This window comes from Scardinius erythrophthalmus (genome assembly GCF_964197995.2).
Source record: "Scardinius erythrophthalmus genome assembly, chromosome: 9".
NCBI lineage: Eukaryota > Metazoa > Chordata > Actinopteri > Cypriniformes > Leuciscidae > Scardinius > Scardinius erythrophthalmus.
In genome coordinates, this window is record NC_138229.1 from 28,677,364 (window position 1) to 28,702,740 (window position 25,377).

The 25,377-nt window shown below is 38.1% G+C and overlaps 1 protein-coding gene across 2 annotated transcripts; it reads left to right on the forward strand.

Moving 5' to 3' along the window:
- Positions 1-134: 134 nt before the first annotated feature.
- On the forward strand, positions 135-25,201 carry slc35a3b (solute carrier family 35 member A3b). 2 transcript variants are annotated; one of them, XM_081373911.1, is made up of 9 exons: positions 135-311; positions 13,784-13,961; positions 15,241-15,493; positions 15,722-15,876; positions 19,456-19,578; positions 21,366-21,543; positions 21,725-21,843; positions 21,952-22,085; positions 24,638-25,201. In XM_081373911.1, exons 2-9 carry the CDS (start codon positions 13,944-13,946, stop codon positions 24,720-24,722), a joined length of 1,065 nt encoding a protein of 354 aa, XP_081230037.1. In that variant the 5' UTR covers positions 135-311; positions 13,784-13,943; the 3' UTR covers positions 24,723-25,201. The 2 variants fall into 2 exon arrangements, with proteins under 2 accessions (XP_081230037.1, XP_081230038.1); XM_081373912.1 differs by lacking the exon at positions 13,784-13,961.
- The last annotated feature ends 176 nt before the right edge of the window (positions 25,202-25,377 follow it).

Sequence of the window (25,377 nt, forward strand, 5' to 3'; positions counted from 1 at the left end):
ATTTCATTATGAAAAATATCATTTTTGCTCCAGACAAAAAAAGTTGCATACAAGGGAGCACACCCATCGTTAGATGTCACTGTAAGCAAATTCGCATCTTCATTTGAAAAGTTTTAGGGAAACTGGCACGAGTCACGACAGAAACATGAGTGTCAAACATAGTTTCACTTGGGCTGGTTCTAGTGATGTGTTTGAGGAAGTAATCGTTTTAATTTCAAATGAATCAGATGCATCATTCAGGGCTTCACTGCACACCTGTGCCGTTCGCTCACTCAGCACAACACATCTGAGCTGCACTTATGTGAGACCAGGTATAGTACAAACTAAACACATCTTTACACCTTTTTACTTTAACGAGGTGTCCCTCCCTGTCAACCGTTTTGGCGAGGTGCGAGGTCACGCTTCCTCGTGAGATTATTCATTTGATTGTTGTTTGTTTATTTATTTTTTCAAAATGGTCTTTTGTGGTATCATCCACACATGAAAGTTGGTTCATAACTGCGTATCTCTAACTGTAGGCTTCGTACACACCGCCGCCGACTTGAGCTGCATATGGATATCGCGGGATTCACGCTCGTGCACAGTGTTGCTAATAAACTGGATGTAATTCAAGTTCTGTTGCTTTTATATGGTAATAAATAAAATGAACAAGACACCCAAAGAACTTGTTATTTAATTCCATTCCAAATACATGTTTATCAATATTTTTTTCTTTACAGACATGTTTTTCTTTTCTTTTCTTTTCTTTTTTATAAAAATTAAATTGCATAACCCAAGATCGCACTGTCAGATAGTTTGGGAATATTCACACATAACATATACACATAAAACATGATATTAGAGTTTTAAAATCAAAACATTTTAAAAGAGAACAATACATCACAGTTGTTTAAACCAATGAGCATAAGCTGTGTCGTCAAGCAAGTCGTTTCCCATCGTGCTTTTGATCAGCGCAGTCGGTGGAGAGCAACTGCGCCCGACTGCAGAATCCGACAAGTGGGCCTTGCGCTCGCGAGAGATTTTTGACATACGTCAGCATGACATCAGAGCAAGGCGGACCGCACTCGGACACATTTCTAACCGGCATGCATCTCGCGCTGATCACCGGTGATCGGTTCTGCGCAGATTTTGCTCATCTCAAACAAGCCTACTTTCAACTTTCTGATTGACGCTCTGGTCGCTCAAAACGCGACGCCGATGGATTTGACGCTCCTTAAGCCAGCTTCCATTGAAAATGAATGACTTCCGGTAACTTTGGAAGCTCAAGTTGGCGGCGGTGTGTACGTACAGTTACTACCGTTCTAAAGTTTGGGATTAGTAATAATTTGTTTTAAAAAAATGAATAGTTTTATTCAGCAAAAATGCATTAAATGTGTCAAAAGTGACAGTAAAGACATTTTAATGTTACAAAAGCTTTCTATTTCAGATTAATGCGTTTTTTTTTTTTTTTTTTTACTTTCTATTCATCAAAGAATCCTGAAAAAAAAATTACACAACTGTTTGAAACATGGATTTCCCATTACAGTATCACCGTGAATATCATAATGATTTGTTTGCAATATTATCTACAAATGCATTCAAAAACAGATGTTCCTCATTTTACTCGCATACACCTATCTTGGCTGAGCTTTCAATGTTGTTACTGTTGCTGATCGGTTGGTTCGATGTCACATGACCTGCTTGCACAAAGTTGAGATTTTTTCATCTCGCTGCGGCCTGGAAAAAAACGAGCGTCGCAAGGGCGTTGCTCTCTATTTGAGCGTGCTTCTTGAAGCATGTCTACATTTAAAGGGCCCCTATTATGGATTTTTGAAAATGACATTTCATGCAGTGTGTAGCCTATAGCTCTAAGTGAATGAAAACATCCTGTAAAAAGTGTTAAATCTGAAAGTGCACCGTATATAAAGTTATTGTCTTTCAAAAGTAAGAGTCGACTCTAAGTCAGTTAAATGAATTGTTTTTCAAACGAGTCATAAGTCGTTTCGTTGTGACGTCAAGACGAAACTGGCATATTTCCCGCCCACTTATTGCGTGCGCAGACACCAGGGAAAACTTGAACCTCAAACCTGCAGCTATGGATGCTGGAGAGCATCATGTCGAGAAGACGCTGTGCTCTATAATGTGAAGGTAAAGCCAGTTTTTTTCACTGCCCAAGGACGAGCATGTGAAGAATAAGTGGTTAAAATTCATCTTTACCATGATTTCACAGCAGTATAATCCTAAACTTTTGCTGTGTTCCCTTTATTTCACTGACGACTCGAATCCCATCAGAGTTCAATGCACGATTCACAAACCACTTGCTCTTGAAAGGTGGTGTTCAAAAAAGGTGGTTGAGTTTTATATTGTGTAGGTCTCCTGCTAACTGGCTAACTCACGTAATCACTGTCTTAAATACTTCTGCTAATCAGTTTGTGGGCCACTATTACCTATAACTGTGTCTAATAATGCAGATCGTCTGTCATTCTCACTAATTTGAGGGAAGATTAAGCATGGAGCAAGATTTGTTTTACCAACGTTTATGTTACATCAGTCATTCACATCAGTCATTCACGCTAGAGCTCGGCTAATGTATACATTGCACACATGCACTGTTATTGATACAGTTTCCACGTGTTCACCGCAATATATTACAAAAATACTCTGTAAATAAATGAGTAACTTACATGTAAAATAATCAGTTCATTGATGGACATGCACTTGTTAATGCTGATGGTGAGGAATTACAGTTGCAACATCTCATAATGTACGTCAAACTGAGTAGCGTATCACTGAGAAACGTCCTGCTCGAGTCGTCCTTGCGATGGAGGTTCGGGTTGAATAACTAGTTCATCCAGTGTTTCATCATCGGACTCGCGCTCGCATTGATATGGTAAAATTTACATCATTGTTCGTTATTGTCTTTAGTTTATGGTGTAGGAAGCCTCAGGACAGCTGACGTTGTTTTGGCAATGGGCGTTTTTGTTTTCGATGTGCGCTGCACGCGGTAAACTAATCACAACAGACTGAGCTGTCTGGCCAATCAGAGCAGAGTAGCTCGCGGAAAGGCGGGATTTAGAGAGATTGATTCATCTGACGAGTCGTTTGAGAATCATTGAAAATGTGGTGATGTGCAAATGTAGGCTATATTATGAGGAAATTATACAGTTTTTTGACCTTTGATGCATGTAAACCTGTTGTAGGAGACTCCAAAACAACATTAGGAAACTTTAAAATAACAAAATTGAGCACGCAAAAGACGCAACGTGAAGTCCCTTAGTTAGTGGTTAGATCAGCGTAGCAGTCAATAAACGGGACAAGGGAGGTCACGTACGGGACAAATCATTTAGGCCCAATATATTGGACGTCCCGGCTAATACGGGACAGTTGGCAACCCTAAATATCAAACATGTTTGATGTTTACGTCTCTTGATCGGGCTGCCTCTGACATGATATACCCGCGATAGCCAATGAGAGAGAGCAAGCTTCACAAACCGGATGTTGTGTGCTTCTATAGACCATTTCAAGTAGGGTTGTAGGAATAGAAATAGGGTTGGTAGTCAATCCAAAGTTTCCTCATTTAGGAGCCAGCCCAGATGGAATAGTCCATTGCAAGTGCTGCCCATGTGCTACACTTGAAATAAAATGCCCCTTAAAGTATGCAAATATGTCCATAACTGATGCTATCAAGAGCAAAGATTTCTGTCTGGGGAAAAACTTTGAGCTTAAACAGAACCATGCATTCTATGCACAAGTTCAGGTGCAAATGGCAGTGTGTGAACTCAAATCATCTTACTTTGTCATTTGGACAACAGAGCGTTCAGAACGTAGAGTTCTCTGAAGAGTACTGGGTGGGCTCAGATCAGAACAAAACTGGACCTCTTCTACAGACAGCACATTCTCACAGAAATTTGCACACACAAACTGAGGAAACAATTTCCTGATCGCAGAGACTTCCTGTTTGTGTAAAAGTAGGCCTAAAACGTGTCACACTGTGCTCTGTCTGTCACAAGGTGTTTCATCTGAAGTGTGTAGGCACCCTGGTGAGCAATGGTTTTGTTCAGTGTGTTCACCATAATCTAAATAAATGTGAAATCATACACATCCTTCTAAGTAATTTGTTAAAATTGATCATTTTGTTGTGAAATACATTGTCAATTGCAGGACAACAAATTTTCTCATTAACAAACAATTGTTTGATAATTGTAGACAGTTAGAAAAAAATATAATTAAAGACCAAACATAAATCCAATCTAAATCTATATACAACAGATAATACATAATTCTCTACACAATCATTCAATAACAAAATAAAAGGTTTCCAACCACTTGTCAGTGTCTGCTGTCTAATGTATTTTTTTTTACCGAATTAATGACTTTAAATTAGATCATGCAGAACAAACCAATAGAATTGTATCTACAGTTGCCACTGTGTCTTTTGATCTTCGCTTCACCAAGTTTATGGGGAGCGTTTGTCGCAAAATGCAGTACTTTTTAATGCGACCAATAGCTCTTTCCACATGAATACTCAACCTTGACATTTGACGTGACACAGACACTTCTTGTCCTGAAAGCTGTGTCTTTCCACGGGTATGAGTAGCTGGACTCCTTTCGCAGCAAAATACTCAGGGAAACTGAACCCTCTGTCAGCCATGGCAATGTCTCCCTCTTCCAAAAGATCAATTAAACCAGATGATTTTGTGATTGTTTTGTCACTGGCACTCCCACCCCAAGACTTGGAAAGGAATGTGATTGACCCTGTTGGACTGATGCCAACCAGGAATTTGATGGTGTTGTGGGACTTATAGTTGGAGTATGTCATTGTTCTTGCACTGACTGATGTTGGTCGGTCAATAAAAATCTCGCTGCAGTCTATGATACACCTCACTGAATTGAACGGGGGGCTTTTGAACAGGGCAGGAAGATTATTTTTAATATCTTCCCTAGAAGGCCAATGATTTAGAGAGCTGAAACGCTGTGTCATTACGTTCGACCAGTCATGAAATATTGCAGAGATTGTTGCACAACTGCAATGAAAGATCTTTATGAGTGAGGCCAAGTCTCAGTTTCATTAAAACTAAGTAAAATTGGAGAGGTGTTGGAGGACTCAGTGTTCTCGGACTCCAAGCAATGGTGAGATATGTCAATAGGGCAAAAAACACGTTGGATGAGCGAAGGCCAGTGTAGAAGTGAATGATTTGATCATCGTTTAAATCCACATCAGATTTCAGTTGTTTCCTCTCAAAGGTGAGAGTTTTGACTCTAGACTTTTCTCTTGCTCTTTGTAAGATGTGTTCAGTTTCTGCATATCTTCAATATCACTCATAGTGAGATCTGTTCCAGCACACATATCATTGGAGGACTTAAGTTACATTTATGTCCATGTCCTCTACTTCCTCAGTAGGCTGAACTCCAATGCTTATCTCAGAGACCTCTGATGCTTATCTCAGAGACCTCTGATATCGGTCCATTTTTCTGGAGGTGTCAGGTCTGTGAGGAAGCTTTGATGGTATGTAATCTGGATTTAGAGGATCATCTGATGGCTTTCCTAAAGACAAAAGTAGACAAACATTATTGGGATAGGTTATAGCTTTCACACATTAGTGCATGTTGGAATTAACATTTAACAAGCTTAATAAGTGATGAAAAATGTTGTTTATCGTTATCTTTGTGAAATAGGCTAATGCAGTTAGCTAATGTTACACAATAAAACATTATTGTAAAGTGTTATACACTGCATCTGTCAGCTGAATAGATAGCTAGACAACTAATGTACGGCTACTTTCCTAATTGCAGCCCAAAGAACATTTAGAAATGAAACGGAAATAGAAATCTGTCTTATTCACTGCAAACGTATCAAAACGCTAACGTAGCTATTTACATATGAAAATGATGGAGCCACACTGCTAGCTCAAATAATGATTCATCATACTTAACTAGTGAACGTATAGAAATGCAAATAATTTAGTGACAAAAATGTCATTTACTTAGCAGAGATAAAATGTGTGCCAGCTTTCTCTCTTCACTGTCGCAATCCAGGCATCACGTTGTTTTTTGGTTTTCGGAAATCTAAACACTTTGATTTCGAGAGCAAGTTAGTTCCGGCCTGAGAGAACATCCAACCACCGAACAACATGCTCCTAATTTTATTTTTGACATGTTTTATTCACATGTATAAGAAAATTATCGCACAATTGCCGTAAATAAAGCGTCTCCCGCCGTTGTTTCGATTGTGCGCGCTAACTAACCGGAAACGTCTGAGGGCCAAACACGTCACTTCCTTACATCTACAAATAGCCATTGAAATGGTCTATAGCTGAAACTTGGCAGCCACAAACATGCCACAAAATGTGGAGAATTGAGAAAGAAGATCATTAATATTATTTTTTCTCCTTTGTTTTTTTTTCCCGTAAAACAAAACTCACGCCAGAAGAACCAGCTGATGCCGTCAATCGTCCTCAATTTCTTTTTCTTCTCAAGTCATGTTTGATCTTGCGAGTCTCGGTGAGATCTGTTACTATAATCGACAGGTGCGTGGTCTCGCTGTCCAGACGAATCTTCTAGTGTGTGCATCCGGAGGATTATAATGCTAAAATTCGGTAGTATAATGCATAATATAATTAGCATAATGCTAATTATGTCTGTGGTCTCCCACAGTTTTAAAATCGGTTAAGATTTGAAAATCGTCTAGTGTGTCCCAGGCATAGGCAGCTGAAATGTTGATCAGCTGATCAGGAGAGAGTTGTCTCAGAGAGTGATTTGTTAATTTTGTGTTGAATGCACATGCGCAACATCCCATAGGTTCTGTACAGGAAACAGAAATGGGCTACGACCGAAAACTTAGGCAGCTGATTTGTTGCCACGCTGCCATATCAGGCAATGGCGTTTGGACACGACAGTACCTCACGAAACTGATTTCGGACAAATTTCTGAGGCAGCTGAACGGATTAATGATCTACAGCAAAACAGAGAGAACTTTGGTGTATTTAATTGCAACAAAAGTAATTTCTTGCTGGAAATGACATCACAAGTGATAAACGTTGGTCATAAACGTACATTTACACACAAACTAACCAACCGCAACTTTCAGATGCCATCTACCTTTTTTAAGCTTAACTCTCACAGAATGGATTGCACAGGATTGTGGGATATCAAAGGCAGCGGAGGATACATCTATGCTGCCTTCAAAAACCAATCAGATGAAGGCATCTCAGGAGACAGGAAGTGAAGCTAACATTGGATTCAGACGTGCCCAGATGCCTTAGTTCCTACCTTGAAATGCAGCCTCCGAAGGCAGCATTTTTAAGATTTCGGACGCAGACATGATTAGTTCACCTCCCGAGTCTTCGGGTCCGAGTCGTTCGTTCATCCCATGACAGCCCCATAGGCTATGCAAGTCTCTACCGGAAACAGAAATGATTAGATCACCTTCCTACTCAAGTCTTCGGATCTGAGTCTTTCGTTTTTTTGTCACGTGAAGTGACAGCCGTATTGGATACAGAAATTATTTAATAATTCCCAACCTTCCTTACAATCAAGCGTAACTGCTTTACTCTTACAGTTTACTTGATGAGTTTCTGGTCTTAAATTTCATGCAATTTATAAATTTGTACATTTCTGTCACAATGGTTCTTTTCCATAACTTGTGTTGAACGAACAACTCAGATCCAAAGACTCGGGAGGTGAACTAAAAATGTCTGTTTCCAGTACAGACTGCATAGCTTCAGCCTATGGGGCTGTTACGTAACAAAAGAAAGTACTTCCCATCACCATTCCGCAGTGCATTGTGGGATTGACAGCAGACCGGAGAAAGTGTAGAGAGCGGCCGAGGGCATCAAAAGGTTGGCCAATTCTCAACTGTGCGTATCAACTTCAGCAGCAAAACTCCCTGTTTTTATAGCATCAAATAACTAACTAAAACCAAAATTATTTAAAGAACGAACACTTGAACTATCATCAGCGTGATAAAAACTGCCTAAAATGACAGAAACCATCTTTGGAAAAAAATTATTTGAAGTGTAATTTGATTGTTTAGTTTGTCTCATGTTCTTACGTTACATGGAAAGGGCGGGGTTTATCTATACTGCATCCAGTCACCTGGGGGCGATCGAGAAGTAAATATGCTGTCAATTTTCTAAACTTTTGTAAACCCAGCCAGTATAATCACAGTGAACGCATCCGAACTGATATTTAACATATAACAGTAAACAATATGATATGTACTAAATCCAGCATAAACTCTGCCACAACCTGCAACGCTCAAGACACATATCACTACCTGAACCTCACAGCGATTGGCTGCTGACCGTGTTTTTCGCTTTTTTCATAAAGCTTAGAACTGTCCAACCTTTTGACGCTATCAGCGCATTTTCCCAGTAGCCGGTCCGTTACGGTCAATCCCACAATGCACCACACGGGCGTGAAGCTCAACTTCCGTAGGAATGAATTGAAAACGCTCGCTCCATGCCAGTGGGCAAGATTGCACGTTGCCCTGGTGATTTTTTTTGTGTGGCTATTTTGTATTTTTTTAATCCTAGGTTTTTCACTCGATCGGAACCAAACCAGCGCAGGAGTCTGATTGTCAATTTATATCGACAAAAAGTTGAAATTTCGATTCATGTTCATGACGGGATGCCAAAATGTTTGAATGGGGCGTGGCCACTTTTACTAAAACGGCTAGCCAAGTGGCTGGTTTAACTTTACTAAGCACTTCCCCTAGGGGGAATCCCCACAACCATTTTAAACTATGTTCAACTATTGTCAAGTGGGCAAAGGAAGTTTATTTGGACAGACCATCAACACCTCGATTTTGATTGAAGGAGCGATTCTACTCAACATGTACACTTCAGGCAGACCCATAGACCACAATGCAACATGATTGTGACGTCACAGCAGATCGCGCTCAATTTTCCCCCACCCCACACAGCTCTAGTGTATGATATTTGAGGTTTTTTGACATTTAACCACATAATACTTGTAGCTATTTAGGAAACTCAAAAGCGAAGACCAGGAGACTTGGATGTATCTGAGCAGAATTCTTTATTGAGAACGTGGTCGCTGCAGTCATCAAGTCCAACTAAGGAAACTCTATACCCATTGTAGTTTTATACACATTTTATGGGGGCAGTCATTAAACGTAAAGGAAAAGCCCTCAGGTCACAAACTTAAAGCCACACCGCGGAACTTTTGCGGGCGCTAGGGGCACTAGACCTGGAACTTTCACGTCTAGCGCCCCTAGAGGCCACAAGCGCCGCAGCACTGTCTAGAAGTCTAGAAGACAGTATATCAGAGCCTATGGTCACATGACGGCCGTAAAGCGATACGTTCTCCAGATCACATGACCTGTTCAACGACGGTCCGTCTCCTCCAAACTTACATAGGCGGTATTTCAAGAGGGCAGCCCCGCTCGGAGCATTAATAGTGTCAAACGCTGTATATTGGCCTGAGGAATCATTTAAAATAACTCGTATGCGTCAACTCTTTAGGTCACAAAGTCCACGGTGTGGCTTTAAAGTGCAAAGGATGTAAAAAGTTATTAACCCAGACTTTGAAGTTTCATGAGCCCTGTATGACTGGAAGAACTGGAAGAACTGGAAGAGAGGGCAACTTTGCCTTTCTTTGAACTGATTATGTAATTGGCATGATACATTTACCTGACATGATAAATTGTTACATTTGGATTTAATCTGATTTACTCTGAAATTATTAACTTTAGTAGATTGCGTTGTATCCATGGTTACCGCAAAGCTGGGTCCAGGGTGAAGTACATACTAGATCTCAGGTTAGACGAAGCATGGGGCACATCTGGTGAGATTCTAGATTCTGACTAACTGCTTGACTTTAACTAAGTTGTTATGCAGTCGCATTATTCAGGGAGCTAGATAAAAATACTATTGAGGTAATAGCAAGCGCTGGAGCGTCATTATCTTAATGTACTAGCCATAACCTCTGGTTATTGTTTGGGTTTTAAGTAAGTTGTTATATAGGCGACTGTAGGGGGCCACATGGGTACTTTTTATATTGTTAAAAAGTACCCATGTGGCCCCCTACAGTCGCCTATATAACAACTGCAAGTGGCAGCGACATTGTTGAACTGCTTTAGCCATAAACTCTGGTTATCGATCAGACTGGCGAGTTTGTGATCGTGGGCCCGCGTAAAATTAATGGCTGGTGCGAGGAGGACCCTGTGCAACTTTGGCATCCGAGTGTAATAGGATCCACTGGCGGCAAGTTGTAAATGAGAACCCAAGTGCAGTTTATTATAAACAAAACCAAAGCATGAACATGAACTTACACAACAGCAGATTACAGGAAACAATACTTGACCAAGGCCACATTTACACATAGCCAGGTATTTAGAGAAACGAATATTTCTCCCCCTCCGTTTTCAAAAATAACATCGTGCACACAACATCGTTTTCAAAAAAAGTTGTCGTTTACATCAACCCGCATAAATACAATGGGCGGCAGTGTAGGGAGAAGGATAAAGCCATGCAAGCCAATCAGAATCCTCAAAATCGACAACAACGAATAGCACGAGCGACTTCCTGTTCCTTTCAAAACAACAGACATGGCGCGAGGTTCGTTCGTGTGGACAGACAGCGAAGCAAATGCAAACAGGCCAAAAGCGTTTGCACAAAAGTAAAAATGAGTACCACTTTAACAGCATCCATGATCAAATAGTAGCCAAACAAACTCTAAACATAGGGCGCTCACATGACGTAAGCATTTTCTGGCGCATAATGTGACGTTTGAGAACCTAAAACCCTGTTTCTCCCAGTTGACACGGCAACACATAACCGGCGTTTTCAGAAATCTCCACTTTGGCCGGAGTTTTTAGAAATAATCGTTTTCTGGGATAAAAACGGCGTTTTCGTGTAAATGACAGGCCAAAACGCAGGAAAATATCTGCGTTTTCCCATCGTGTAAACGGGGCCCAAGACACATGGCAAACATGAGGGCTTAAATACACAGACTAATGACAAGACAAGGGACACACCTGTGAATAATGATCAGACAATTAACCAATGACAAGACACACGGTAGGATCACATGACAAACAGGGAATCACATGACAGACATGGAAACATGACATGAACAAACCCAAAACGTGACACAGAGTGAACGAGGATAATAAGAGTAAAAAGTTAAATAGAATAATCAAATGTGCTAATAAACTATTGTATAAATGACCACTACCCAATTGGCATTTCAACCTAAATTTGTGGTCGTGATAAAATGGAGTCAGATAAAAGTTTAATTGAAACGCTGAAAAGACAGTAACAAATCTTCACCCGCTTATCGGAAACTGTCGTTGGACTCAGAATAATTGTAACATGCAGATACCTCACAGAGATGAAGAGAAGTCCACACCTCAGGTCATTATGATCATAAACAGTTTCAAAGACCAGGGCAGGGGCACCAAAAGCCAAGTACTATGCTTGTTTAACTAACAATACAGAGATCAGGAGCTAGCAGAAACCTCCTAGAACATTCGCTTAACATAATCATTCATCTGATGTTATCATCTTTACCTTAAATGGCTAATACACATTTATATCCCTTTAGTTTTCATGTGATGTTATGTTAGCACGTAGAATCAGCAGATCTTAAACAGACTGTTAAATGTGTAATTACCTTGAACATTAAAACATTACTGGTGTGCATCTTGAGACAAAACAATGGCACTGACATATTTTAAGACATGTCAGTGCAAGTTGCATTCAGTTAAAACAGCTTGTCTGTGAATCTCCTGGTACTGCGTATCTACAGCACGAGTTCATGCTTTCATTTTGCGTGCTCTTTATATGCAGAAATGACCTTTTATGTGCATCCGATATGCACTTTAAGCGTTCATATGATGCTATTTCAAATAAATGAAATATAACTTTACATTCATAAAAAAAATTTACATAACTGTTTTCAACATTGATATTAATCGTTTCTTGAGCAGCAAATCATCATATTAGAATGAATTCTGAAGCATCATGTGACACTGAAGACTGGAGCAATGATGATGAAAATTCAGTTTTGCATCACAGGAATAAATTACATTTAAAAATATATTAAAATAGAATTTTAAATTGTCATAATATTTCACAATGTTACTTTTTTTTTTTTATCAAATAAATGCAGCCTTGGTGAGCACTTCTTTAAAAACATTAAAAATCTTACCAATCCCAAACTTTTGAATGGCAGTGTATGTCTTTCACCAGAAAATAAATGATCAAAATTAAAAAAAATTTTTTGGTTGAGTTGACCTGGAATGACCCAGTAGGCTTTATAGGGTCATTTCTGAAAAAGTGTCTACAAAAAGCTTTTGGAAATTTTCAGTCATTATTGAAAACAAATAAACCAGACTAACCCACATTTAATTTAGTGACAACATGCCCCAGTAGTCGCATTCAAAATATGATCTTTGGAATTTGATTTTGGATAATAACCAACCAAAAAAAAAAAAAAAGTCCTTGTGACAACTTATTAGGACTTTTCAATGTCACTATCATCATATCTACTTTGTCTGAGCATGTTTGTCAAATTTGCATAGAGATCATTATCATTAAGATCATGCATTTAAGGGTTAGTTCACCCGAAAATGAAAATTCTGTCAGTAATCACTCACCCCCATGTTGTTCCCACCCTGTAAGACTTTCGTTCATCTTCAGAACACAAATTAAGATATTTTTGATGAAATCTGAGAGCTGTCTCACTCCTTCATAGGCTGCTAGGTAATCGATATCTGCCATCCCAGAAAAGTTAGTAAAGTCATTGTTAAAATAGTCCAAGTGACTACAGTGGCTCAACCTTAAGTTTATCAAGCGACGAGAATACTTTTTGTGCGCAAAAAAACAACAAAAATAACGACTTTATTCAGCTATTCATTTTCTTGTGTGTGGACGTACAACACAGAAGCGCTGCGCTGTTACACGTCAACAGCTAAGGAGAATGACATGGAAGAGAAGAGATGGTTGAATAAAGTCATAATTCTATTTTTTTTTTTTGCGCACAAAAAGTATTCTCGTCGCTTGATAAACTTAAGGTTGAGTCACTGTAGTCACTTGGACTATTTTAACAATGACTTTACTAACTTTTCTGGGCCGGCAAAATTTAATTAATGAGCAGCCTATGAAGTAGTGTCACCAAAAATATCTTAATTTGTGTTCCGAAGATGAATTTAAGTCTTACAGGGTTGGAAAAACAACAGGGTGAGTAATTACTGAGTAATTTTTTGGTGAACTAACCCTTTAGGAATGTTGTGGTAACCGGTAAATCAGGTAAAATACGGAGTATTTATGATTTACAGTTAAGACACCCGCCATTGTTTTGCTGATGTGGCAAAATAAACTCAGCATTTGTACATTCAATCAACAGAAAGGAGGTTGTTACGTGACCTTTCAGACTGAGGTAAAACTTCCCACTATCAAAAGCAGGTACTCAGACTGCACTTTTTTTAGGTTCCGATGGTGCCGTTGCTGGAGCCGTGTCGTCCTGCACACAGAGCCGAATTGTGTGTTTGACCCCGCCTCTGCACAGCCTCATCTCTGAATAAGGCAGCCTGTGTGCTCTGCTCTCTCTCTCTCTCTCTGTGTGTGTGTGTGTGTGCACACTGGCCAGCCTACCTCACCTCAGCTTTCTCAATCACACCCAAACCTTCTGTTTGCCAAGTCTTATTTGCATTAATGTGAAGCAATCAATTTAAAACTTTCACTTTTTTTTTCCCAATGACCTTGAGGATCCATTTGTCACAATAAAAGTGCTTGTAAAAGCTGGCCTTGTGTAAATAGTCTGTTCTTTTGTGGAAATATAGGATTGCAACACCATAAGACATCCTCCTTCTATCCGGCTGTGTGTCAGTGGGAGTGGCTCACGTTGGCTTCTTTGCTGTCTGTGAAAGGATACTGTCTCTTCTGAAATATAGCTGCTTGAAATGACAGGACAATTCTCACTATCTCAGCAATGACACCGCCATGATGCTTTTTATTGGGGTGAGTGAAGATTATTGATCTGTGAAACTGTCAGAGTTGGTGTATTGTAAAGACATGTGGACTATCAAAGCATGATGTATGAGTACTTATTTAATTCTGTATTGCATGAATATGCATGAGCGCTGAAGGTTTTTCTCATGGTGAAAGCTAGATTTCAGTTTAATATCTCACATTGACATGGATCAATGTGGATAAATGAAACAGTTGATGACATGATTCACAAAAAACATGATTTTTGTGTGGTGTCCCTTGAGGTATTAATAATCAAACATGGCCATTATCTTTTAGTAATGTCTAATGCTTTAATGGTTTGGAGGCATGTGAACACTTAGAAATGCATTAGTGATGCATTATGGTGAGTTGTGATGTCAAATCTTTACTCTGTATTGATGCATTTGTCTGAAATAATGTCAAAAATGTGCTTTATATATTTTTATACATCATGTGCTTTTTTTAAATAATATTTTTAAATTATAACCAAACATATTGGCATTGTTATTTGGCAGCTACCTAATTGCCTCTATATTTTGATAAAGATTTACAATTGTCATATATTCTGTACACTACTGTTCAAAAGCTTAGGGTGAGAAAGATTTAATTTGTAAGAAATTAATACTTTTATTCAGCGAGGATGCATTAAATGGATCAAATGTAACAGACAGTAACAGAGTTCTAGTTCAAATAAATTAAGTTCTTTTGAACTTTCTATTTATCAGAGCATCCTAAAAAAAAGTGCATCACAGAAATATTAAGCAGCACAACTGTGTTGAACATTAATAATAAACAGAAATGTTTCTTGCAAAATCATCACATTAGAATGATTTCTGAAGGATCATGTGACACTGAAGGTTGGGCAATGATGCTGGAAATTCAGCTTTGCATCACATGAACAGAAACATAAACAGCTATTTTAAATAATAATATTTATATTTAATGTAATAATACTTCACAATATTACTGGTTTTGAAACATAATTTTCAATGTAGAAAACAGTTGTGTTCAAATGTTTTTCAGGATTCTTTAATGAATAGAAAGTTCAAAAGAACAGCATTTATCTGAAATAGAAAGCTTTTGTAACGTTATACACTACCGTTCAAAAGTTTGGGGTCAGTAAGAATTTTTTTTTTTTTTTTTTTGGAAGAAATTAAATAAATGAATACATTTATTCAGCAAGGATACATTAAATTGATCAAAAGTTACAGTAAAGACATTTATAATGTTACAAAAGATTCTATTTCAAATCCGCTTTGATGTCTCCCTCTCTCTCTCTCTCTGTTAGACTAAACAGGGACACTCATCCCTGTCCCCCGTCTCTGTATCAACGGATGCTTCCAGTATGTCGCCCACCTCATCACGACTGAAGTATGTATCTCTGGGAGTGCTGGTACTGCAGACCACCTCCTTGGTGCTGACAATGCGTTATTCCCGAACGCTGCATTCTGAAGGTCCGCGCTACCTGGCGTCCTCTGCCGTAGTGTGTGCTGAAGTTCTTAAGATTGTTGCATGCTTGCTGCTCGTCTTCAGAGATCAAAGTGAGTTCTCTGATCTGTCTATAGTGATGTTTCATTTCAGTAAGCTCAAAACCTGAATTTTAATGTGCGAAAACTAATGTAATTATTTACTTAATCATGCTGTCTGTGATGCATTAGATCTCTAGATAGCAGTTTTCTTTTGAATCCAATTCAAACAGAATCCTCAGTCTTATCAGAAGCTTAGAGCAGTGGAGGAGAGTTTTGTATTTGACTGTATTTGACTCTTAGGTTTCGGTGTCCGTGCACTGAATCGGGTGTTGAGGGAGGAAATAATCAACAAGCCTCTGCTGACGCTGAAGTTGGCCATTCCCTCGGGCATCTACACCCTGCAGAACAACCTGCTCTATGTGGCTTTGTCTAATCTAGATGCAGCGACCTATCAGGTGAGAAAGCATCTATCCAGAAGAAGGCCCTTTTTTTGAAAGCTTCCAGATCATAAGTTTAGTTTAGGTTTTTAGATTAATTTTTATGGTCACTTTACTTTAGGGTCCAATTCTCACTGTTAACTAACTATTAACTATGACTTTTGCCTCAATAAACTCCTAATTACTGCTTATTAATAGTTAGAAAGGTAGTTGTTAAGTTTAGGTATTGGTTAAGAATATTAAGGATGTAGAATATGGTCATGAAGAATTAGGCATTAATATGTGATTTATAGGTACTAATAAACAGCCAATATCCTAGTTATATGCATGTAAATAAGCAACTAGTCAATAGTGAGAATTGGACCCTAAACTAAAGTACGCTGTGTAAAAAAAAAAAAAAATGCTTCCTGCATTTTGCGGAAGAACATTGTTTTGGTTGTGCTTTGGCTCTGCGTGACTGTGCGGATGAATATCACTCTTCACAAAAAGTGGAGGGTCAATAAAATACCTTACTCACCTGTTGAGTAATAAAATCGCCATCTCTACATCACTTTTATAACATTTCAAATCCCTCAGTTCTCACCATCTCCGAAAAGCCAAGCAAATGTTGATTCTTGTTTTATTACGAGCTCTGTGGCGTTCTCTTTTTGCCAGCAGACTCTCCTCTGTTCGGCGTTTTTTTAAAGGAACACTCCACCGTTTTTTGAAATAGGGCTTATTCACATTCTTTCCTACATTTAGATAGGTGGGCAAATGCATTTTTGTCTCAGTGCATGCATTGTTTTAGTTTGACAGGGTCGGCGTTAGCTTAGCTTAGCACAATGAATGGAATCCTTTGTTGCCAGCTAGCATGTCCTGAGTAAAAGTGATAAAAAAAAAGAAACCCACGTAATTACTTCTTGTGGCCTGCGTATTCACAACGAGTACAAATAGCGATGCAGATTAACACTAGGTGATTTCTTAGGCAGATATTGACTTGGGACTATATTAGGGGTAAGCACAGGCGAAGCACAGCTACTAAGGCGAAGCACTGCTACTTGGGCGCAGACATATCACGCAACACATGAAATTCCACGACTTCCGTCAACATACCGGCGTGCAACGAGTCAAAACACAGAAGAAGAAGAATGACACGCGTGACCTGCACCGAGTGTCTTCGCTTTTGGATTGTTTATTTTGAGAAGTTACAGCTACAGTTACAGCAAACATTGTAGTTACCTGCGTAGCAAAAGGTTGTGAGAACAAGCAAAGGACATACACGAATGTAATGTTTCACAGAATTCCATCGAATGTGGAACTGAGAAATAAATGGCTAGCAGCTCTGGAGATCTGTACTTCAACGCCTCTCTACAAAATCAAACAGTATCGTGTTTGCGAAGAGCATTTTGCACCGGAGGACTAAGTTACTTTGAAAAAATGGAATATGGGTCCAGAAAGACGGTACTACTACGTCTGAAACATACGGCCGTCCCATCCCATCTATTTTCAAAGCACAGGCAGAACAAAGTGCACATGTAAGTTGTCTTTTATTACTCTTCCTTATGTTAATCTGTGTCTTTATTCGGTTGTAAGATAGATGCTGAGAAGCTGTATATAGACTACGGTTCAAATAACGTTAGCCTCCTCTAGTATAACCTCTTGTTGAATTCAACCTGTTTAGCATGAACAACCAAACTAAAATAAAAATCGCTGTTATCGTTACCTGTAAAATGAAATGACTGAGGGCTAAGTTAGCTATATTTCTCTCACCGAGTTAGCCTGGTTCTTTTGACTTAGGAGTTTTAGTATAACTACTAGAGAGGAGAAGGCTACAAGCAGTTTACTATACATGTGTCATGTTTAAAATAATCACTTACTCTGTGGACAGCTGTCCATTCGGCGTGGGGCGTTTTTTCCAGTTCACTTTATCACACCGGAAAAAAAAATCAAGTACTGCCGGATGGATCAGCGCCGTGAAATCCTCGGTAGCTGTTACACAACTGCGGGCACGCTCATTTTGATCTGACGCGTTGAGCCTGGTCATCGATGGCAGCAACTTGTCCCACTCGCCACAGCACCGACACTCTATTTCAGTCGGCATATTCCCCCAATAGCCAAAATAGCCAGCCAGTAGCAGTGCTTCGCCTAAGTAGCAGTGCTTCACCTGTGCTTCCCAATATAGTCCCAAGTCAATATCTGCCTAGGAAATCACCTAGTGTTAATCTGCATCGCTATTTGTATTAGTTGTGAATACGCAGGCCACAAGAAGTAATTACGTGTTTTTTTTTTTTTTATCACTTTTACTCCGGACATGCTAGCTGGCAACAAAGGATTCCATTCATTGTGCTAAGCTAAGCCGGACATGCTAGCTGGCAACAAAGGATTCCATTCATTGTGCTAAGCTAAGCTAGCGCCGACCCTGTCAAACTAAAACAATGCATGCACTGAGACAAAAATGCATTTACCCACCTATCTAAATGTAGGAAAGAACGTGAATAAGCCCTATTTCAAAAAACGGTGGAGTGTTCCTTTAAAATGGGTGATTCTCCGGAGGTTGGAGATTTAGCTGCTCCATGTCTATCTTTCTCACTCGTTGTGACAACTAACCTATGACACTTCTACACCAACACATGTCAAAAATGTTTCTATATTTACAGATATGACGAGACATGAACAGGCGAGTGACGAATGTACACAATTTCCCACGAAAAACCATCCCGACAGGGCTAATATATAAACACTTACCATAGTGAATCAGGGTAAAACAAAAACACATTTTGGAAAATGGATTAATGATGTTTTGACTCATTATTTAATAATTAGATAATTTGACTCATTATCTAATTATTTTAGATTTCATGTTTATATTAGTTATTAATTTCATTGTGTTTTTTTCTTCTTTTTTATTTATTTAAAATATTGCTATTTAAGTTTAATTAATTTTTATTTCAGTTTTAGTTTTACTTAAATTTTTTATTTATTTATTTATAGCTTATAATTTTAGTGTTTCAATTTAAACTTATTTTATTTTATTGCCAAGGCAACGTTTCTCGTTTTCGTTTAGTTTTTCAACTAATATCTATATTTTATTTTAGCTTTATTTCAATTAACATGATTTTTTTTAATAGTTTTAGTTCTAGAGTTAGTTCTCTATGGCACTTTTTATGTGTGCCATTTTTGAACTGAGTAGAAATAAAATTAGTTCATAATACATTTCATTACCCATAAACATGTTGTCATACAAACTACATGTTATTTCCAGTAAATGTATCTGATATTACTAATTAACATTTGACATCTGCAATCTTCAAAATGGAGTCAAACAATCAATAATCAAATACAATAACTGCTGATGTTTCCGTGGAGGAGATTTTTGTGTATGTATGTATATGTTATGTTCAACATTCTTGAATGTTTTTGAAAGAAGTCTAACTAACCCATTAGGAAAAATACAGTAAAAACAGTAATATTTCTTTGATCAAACGGTAATATGACTTTGATCAAATTTAATGCATCATTGCTGAATAAAAGTATTAATTTCTTAGAAAAAAGACTTACTGACCCCAAACTTTTGTCATATGTCTTTATATCTCATTTACATTCCTTTTGGTTTTCCAGGTTACATATCAGCTGAAAATTCTCACTACAGCCCTGTTCTCCGTGTCCATGTTGGGCAAAAGACTCGGCATTTACCAGTGGCTCTCACTAGTCATTCTGATGGCTGGCATTGCACTTGTCCAGGTAAGGGTATATAGGGTATAACACTTTACTTCAGGGTCCAGTTTCTTATTATTAACTAGTTGCTTATTAGCATGCATATTGCTAAGATATTGGCTGTTTATTAATACTTATAAACTTAACAACTACCTTACTAAATATTAATAAGCAGTAATTAGCAGTTTATTGAGGCAAAAGTCGTAGTTAATAGTTAAAAGTGAGAATAGGACCCTAATCTAAAGTGACCAGATATACCGGTAGTAGTCTTGTGATTTGTTTCTCATGTCACCTTTCTTCAAAACTTGCAGCAATGGAACAGCCAGTCTGCTTTTGTGACCGTTAAAACAGAGTGACTTCATTATTTGCTTTCATTAACAAGTAGAGCTCCTCAAACAAGCACACACTAGACTCAACTCTGAGTTTGTTTTTAGCATTTTGCTAAGCTAATCATGCTATACTCTAATAATCATAAAAACAGAGAGCACACACAAATATTGGGTAACATTTAATCTTAATTAGACTGAATTCGTTTTTTTGAAACTATGTATTGAGTGAATTATGAGTATATTTATAAGCAACATTCCTCTTGCTTCATCCGCCATCTTTGATTTTTTTCCCCCACTAAACTTGCTGCAGTGCATTGTGCGATTGTGTTCTCTATGAAAGATACATGAAGCTGCCATAGAATATGTCCAAAAGAAGGCATCTTAGAAGTATTCTTGAATTCGCTCTCTCGTTTTCATTCACTCCTTTTAATGAACTATATTAGTGAACTAAAGTTGGGAATAGTGATTGATGATTTAGGGCCCTTATAAATATGCCATGGACAACCAAACATGATCATCCTTGTGCGAGGGACACCCATCCTAAAATTTAAATGACAGCTATACAGTTTCTTGTAAAAAGTCCCAATATATATATTCAGGCTGTCAAAATTAACACGATAACGCATGAAATTTTTTAATATATATTTAAAAGCACAGTTTTAAATGTGTTAAATGAAGTCTTAAATGTGCATAAATAGTTTTAAGAAAATGTGTTGTGTGTCAGATGCCAGTGTCAGGTCTTAAAGTGACAGCAGCCTAATAATCCTGTTTGTCATTAATGTTAATAAAAGAACAAATGAAAAAGAGAAAATCACTCACTGCTCTTGACTGAATAACTTTTGTAGCTTTATCTATATTTAAATGTATAATTTATGCAGTGAAAACTGTGAAGTGTTTGATAACTTTATTCAATTTCTGGATATATCCTTCCTGTGAGACCTACCTGAAAATCTTAAAGCATTCATTACCAGTTTACATGGGTCAAAAAAAAAAAAATATTTTGGCAAGTAAAAATCTTAACTGGTCTGACTGGGACAATAGAAAAATTGAGCCCTGATATATTGAAGGGCACAGGTAAATGTGATATTTATTTTATTGGATGGATTTATGTGAAGATTGTTTTAAGTTCACTTAAATTAAAAGTTTATTTTTTAAAGCCTAATAAATGTTAAAATTTATATATTTCAATGATGAATGGCTAATCAATCAATTTTATAGAGACATAGAGTAGCAGTGTGGTATCGGTGATATATTGGATATATTTTTAAAATATAGGCTACTGTCTTTATGATGTTTCTCCATTAATTTGGAGTTTAAATATGAAATTAGTAATAATCAGGTATGTGTGTGTGTGTTTGTTTATATATATATATACATTTTTTATAATGTTCTGTGAACTGGGACCCCCTTTACCTGACGTTCCCTCCCTTTATCCCCCTATATATATGAACGACTCTTTATTTGTTTCTGTTTGACCTGAACCAGCAATGGCCGACTGAAGTCACATCAGTCGCCCAGCAGAAGGATCTGACGGCCAGCTCTCAGCTGATGGGACTGCTGGCGGTGCTTGTGGCCTGCTTCTCCAGTGGATTTGCTGGCGTGTACTTTGAAAAGATCCTCAAAGAGAGCAAGCAGAGTGTCTGGGTCCGTAATATTCAGCTAGGTCAGCGGAAATATATGTACATAGAAACCACCCAACAATCCATTTAATTCCTTAAAAGAAGCAAAAACTAGTTTTGGTAGCCATTGCTTACGAGTTTCTGTTTCAGGTTTCAGGAAGTGTGTGTGTGTTTGTGAGCCACCATCCATATTTATTTCATCACACTTGTTCCCTCCCATCTCAGGTGTATTTGGACTGCTTTTTGGACTTGTGGGAGTGTTTGTGTACGATGGAGAAAGAGTGCTTGAGAATGGACTCTTTCAAGGGTACAATAATGTGACGTGGACTGTGGTGGCTCTTCAGGTACATTTTCTCTTCCTCTTCAGAATACAAACGAAAACGTCCTCACATACAGTATGCAGACCGATATGTCACCTTGTTATCTGTGTTTTGCTCCACATACTTCTGTAGGCTTTGGGTGGTTTGGTCATTGCAGCTGTGATTAAGTTTGCAGATAACATCCTGAAGGGCTTTGCCACATCCATCTCAATCATTCTCTCCACCCTCATCTCTTATTTCTTATTGGAGGATTTTGACCCTACTAGGTAACACAGTTGTTTCAAAACTCATTGATTGTATTTGGGTCTTTCTCAGGAAACTGCCTTGTGTGTCGCGTGATTTACTACCGGTTAAATTCACAAGCTATTGAATATTCCTGTGAATTACCAAACTGTGTGTACAAGACTTTATTTAACTTTAGTGTGAATAAAAAGATCATCCCACCCTAAACTCACACCCATGGGTGTGTCGATGTTGTTGTGTTGAACTGGTTGGGATGTTCCAACGAACAGAGCAATGCTCTGATGTTAAATTCGCATTTATTTATTTAGCATGCTTATATCTAAAGAGACGTACGAATCAGATGTACAGTATGTTATGTAGATTTGTGTGTGTGTGTGTGTGTGTGTGTGTGTGTGTGTAGATCCACACATAAGTGTTTATTTTGTACTGTTTTACTACAGCTTTGTTTGTTAAATGCATTTCCTGACTAGAGTGGCATATTTGGCAATTTACATTTGTGCTATTTTACATGTTCAAATTATGCCAGAACACATTAACATTTCCTTTGAACAAGCCATCAAACAGTCCTTTTATACCAGGGGTGTCAAAGACTCGTGAATCCGCAGGAAAACAAATCAAACATTTGTGTGCATTCATTATATTGGTAAGACTATATTCATAATTTTTTATACCTGCAACAGAGCAGATAAACTTGATAAACAGGTAAAAATTGTGTTGCCTGTTGTAGCTTGCAGCGATAGAATCAATTCAATTATACGATTTTTTTTTTTTTAAGTTGAACTTGATTTTAATTTGCAACACTGCGTTTTTAGAAGTGCGAGACGCTGCAAAAGAGCCGTGAGCGTAACGGCCAAACTCGTCTGTCTAGTGTTTACATAGAAAATCAATGGAAAAGCAGCGCAGTGGTCAGTGGAATGCAAAAACGTGTTCGAACGGCCCCTAAAAACACGACATTCTAAAAAGTTTGACTATCCGAACCTTTGCATCTTGTGTTTTTAACACCCTGAAGCCGTTCACATGGAACGCATTTTTGCACTCTCCGGCTTTTCCATTGATTGTATGTAGATATGCGCTAGAATGATGTGTATGACCGCTGCATTCACTTATATTCTAAAAATGTGCTGCTCAAGTTAAAATCAGTTCAATTGTTAAGGTCCAGTTGCACAGAACATGAGACGCGGGGCAGTAGAATAAAAAAAAGAAAATAGCACTGAACTTGAGCACTGTATTTCTTTTTAAACCTGAGCGTTACGGTCAAACACATTTGTTCTAATATAATACTGTTCATGTAGTTTGCAAACAATTTATTGATTTAAGCAGAAACAATGATCTCATTAAAGCAGTAATTACAAGTTGTGATTACAATGTATAGAAAATTTGGCGGTGGTGCATGTTGATTCAGAGTTGGCGCCATCTGAAGTCCTGGCAGGAGTTGGCGCCCTTTCTTCAAAGATGTTGTGCCATCTAAATCTTCGTAAGAGGCTGGATCCAAGCTGGAGCTAGCGTAATCTCTAGTTACCTCAGGATGGGCATCCCGAGGTAGAAAAGAGAAAAGCAAATGGAAAATAATTAGCGTATCTGCTTTTCATAACATTCAAGCAAAAGAGAATCATGTGCATTTCTTCTGATTTAACTGGAGTGCAAGATGTGTCTTTTAATCTAGGTTTAAACTGGGAGAGTGAGTCTGAGCCCCAAACATTATTAAGAAGGCTGTTCCAGAGTTTAAAAGCCAAATGTGAAAAGCCTCCTTTAGTGGACTTGGATATTCTATGTACTACCAAAAGTCCAGAGCGTGATGGATAGTAGGATAAAAGATCAGTTAAATACACAGGAGCTGAACCCTTTAGGGCCTTATAGGTCAGTAGCAATACTTTGTAATCGATATGGAACTACCAGATAAAATTGGGGATATATGATCATATTTTCTTGACCTGGTAAGAACTCTAGCAGCTGCATTTTGGAATAACAGTAGCTTGTTTATTGAGAATGCAGGACAACCACCTAGTAATGCATTACAATAATCCAGTCTAGAGGACATGAATGCATGAATTAGCTTTTCAGAAACAGATAACATGTTCTGTTGCTTAGCGATGCTTCTGAGGTGAAAGAAGACTGTGTTTGTAACATATGAAATGTGACTTTTTTCAGATGACTTTGAACTTGAGCGCATCTGCCTAGTGCAGATTTATATAGAAAAAAACAATGGAAAAGCAGCACAAAGGAATGCAAAAATTCTGCTGGTCATTTATGCGTCTTCCGTTTGTATGTCTAGATAATTACATTCATATTTCTTCAGTTCTAATATGTGATTTGTTAGGCAATCGATTCAAGTTTTAGGTTATGAATTACAAACGTACTGTTACAGGGTTGAAATAATCTGAAGATTGTGGTGATAATCTAATGTCTGTGGCGGTTTTGGCCTGAGATGTGAAAATATGATTTCTTGAAAGTTCAGCAGTAACCTTTTCAAATTAAATAAAAAAATGTTAAGTCTTGAAATTTTCTGGCATAAATGGCACTGTTTCTTGGGAATGACCCACTGTGTAGAACTAAATGAAGCTTCTTTCTTTTGCAGTGTGTTCTTCCTGGGTGCGATGCTGGTTATCACTGCTACGTTTCTTTACGGGTATGAGAAAACACCTGCGGCCAGTAAAGTATAGAAGACTGGACAGGATGATAAATGACATCCGCTTCAGGTGAAGTTCAGGACAAGAGGACCAGTGATATTTTAAGATATTATTCTATCTGCTATTACAAGGTAGCACACACAAAAAAGAAGTGAACCTAAGATTACAACCATCCAGAACTTGAATTGTCCTCTATGTCCCATGTCATTCCATCATAACAATACACAGAAACACAAATGTTGGGCTATGAGACATTGTTGCACTCAGCTGAGGATGTTTGAGGTCTTCATTTGAAATGTGTTTACATATAATGGTCTCTGTGACAGAGCTTCACAAATTCCACACATTACAGTTTGCATATTTATTTTGTGTGCCACACACTGGTGTATTGAAGACGGGATTGTTTTACTTGAATGTATCATTTGAGAAATAGCATTTTCTTTAAGCCAATAAAAAGGTGTTTCTTAAAATGTTTTCCTGCCATATTCTGGTAATAAAACATGTTCAGTCTCAATCATTTAATCACCGCATTTTGATTGGTGGAATAATCCAGCATTGTGGGAAATGCTGAGCTGGTGCTTAAGAGATCAGACTCTTGTAAGATGCTCAGTGCACTTTTATTAGTCCTTGAATGAACAATGTTAACTGTCAGACCTTGTTGCTCTTAGCTGGGGGGTTCAATGAAAAT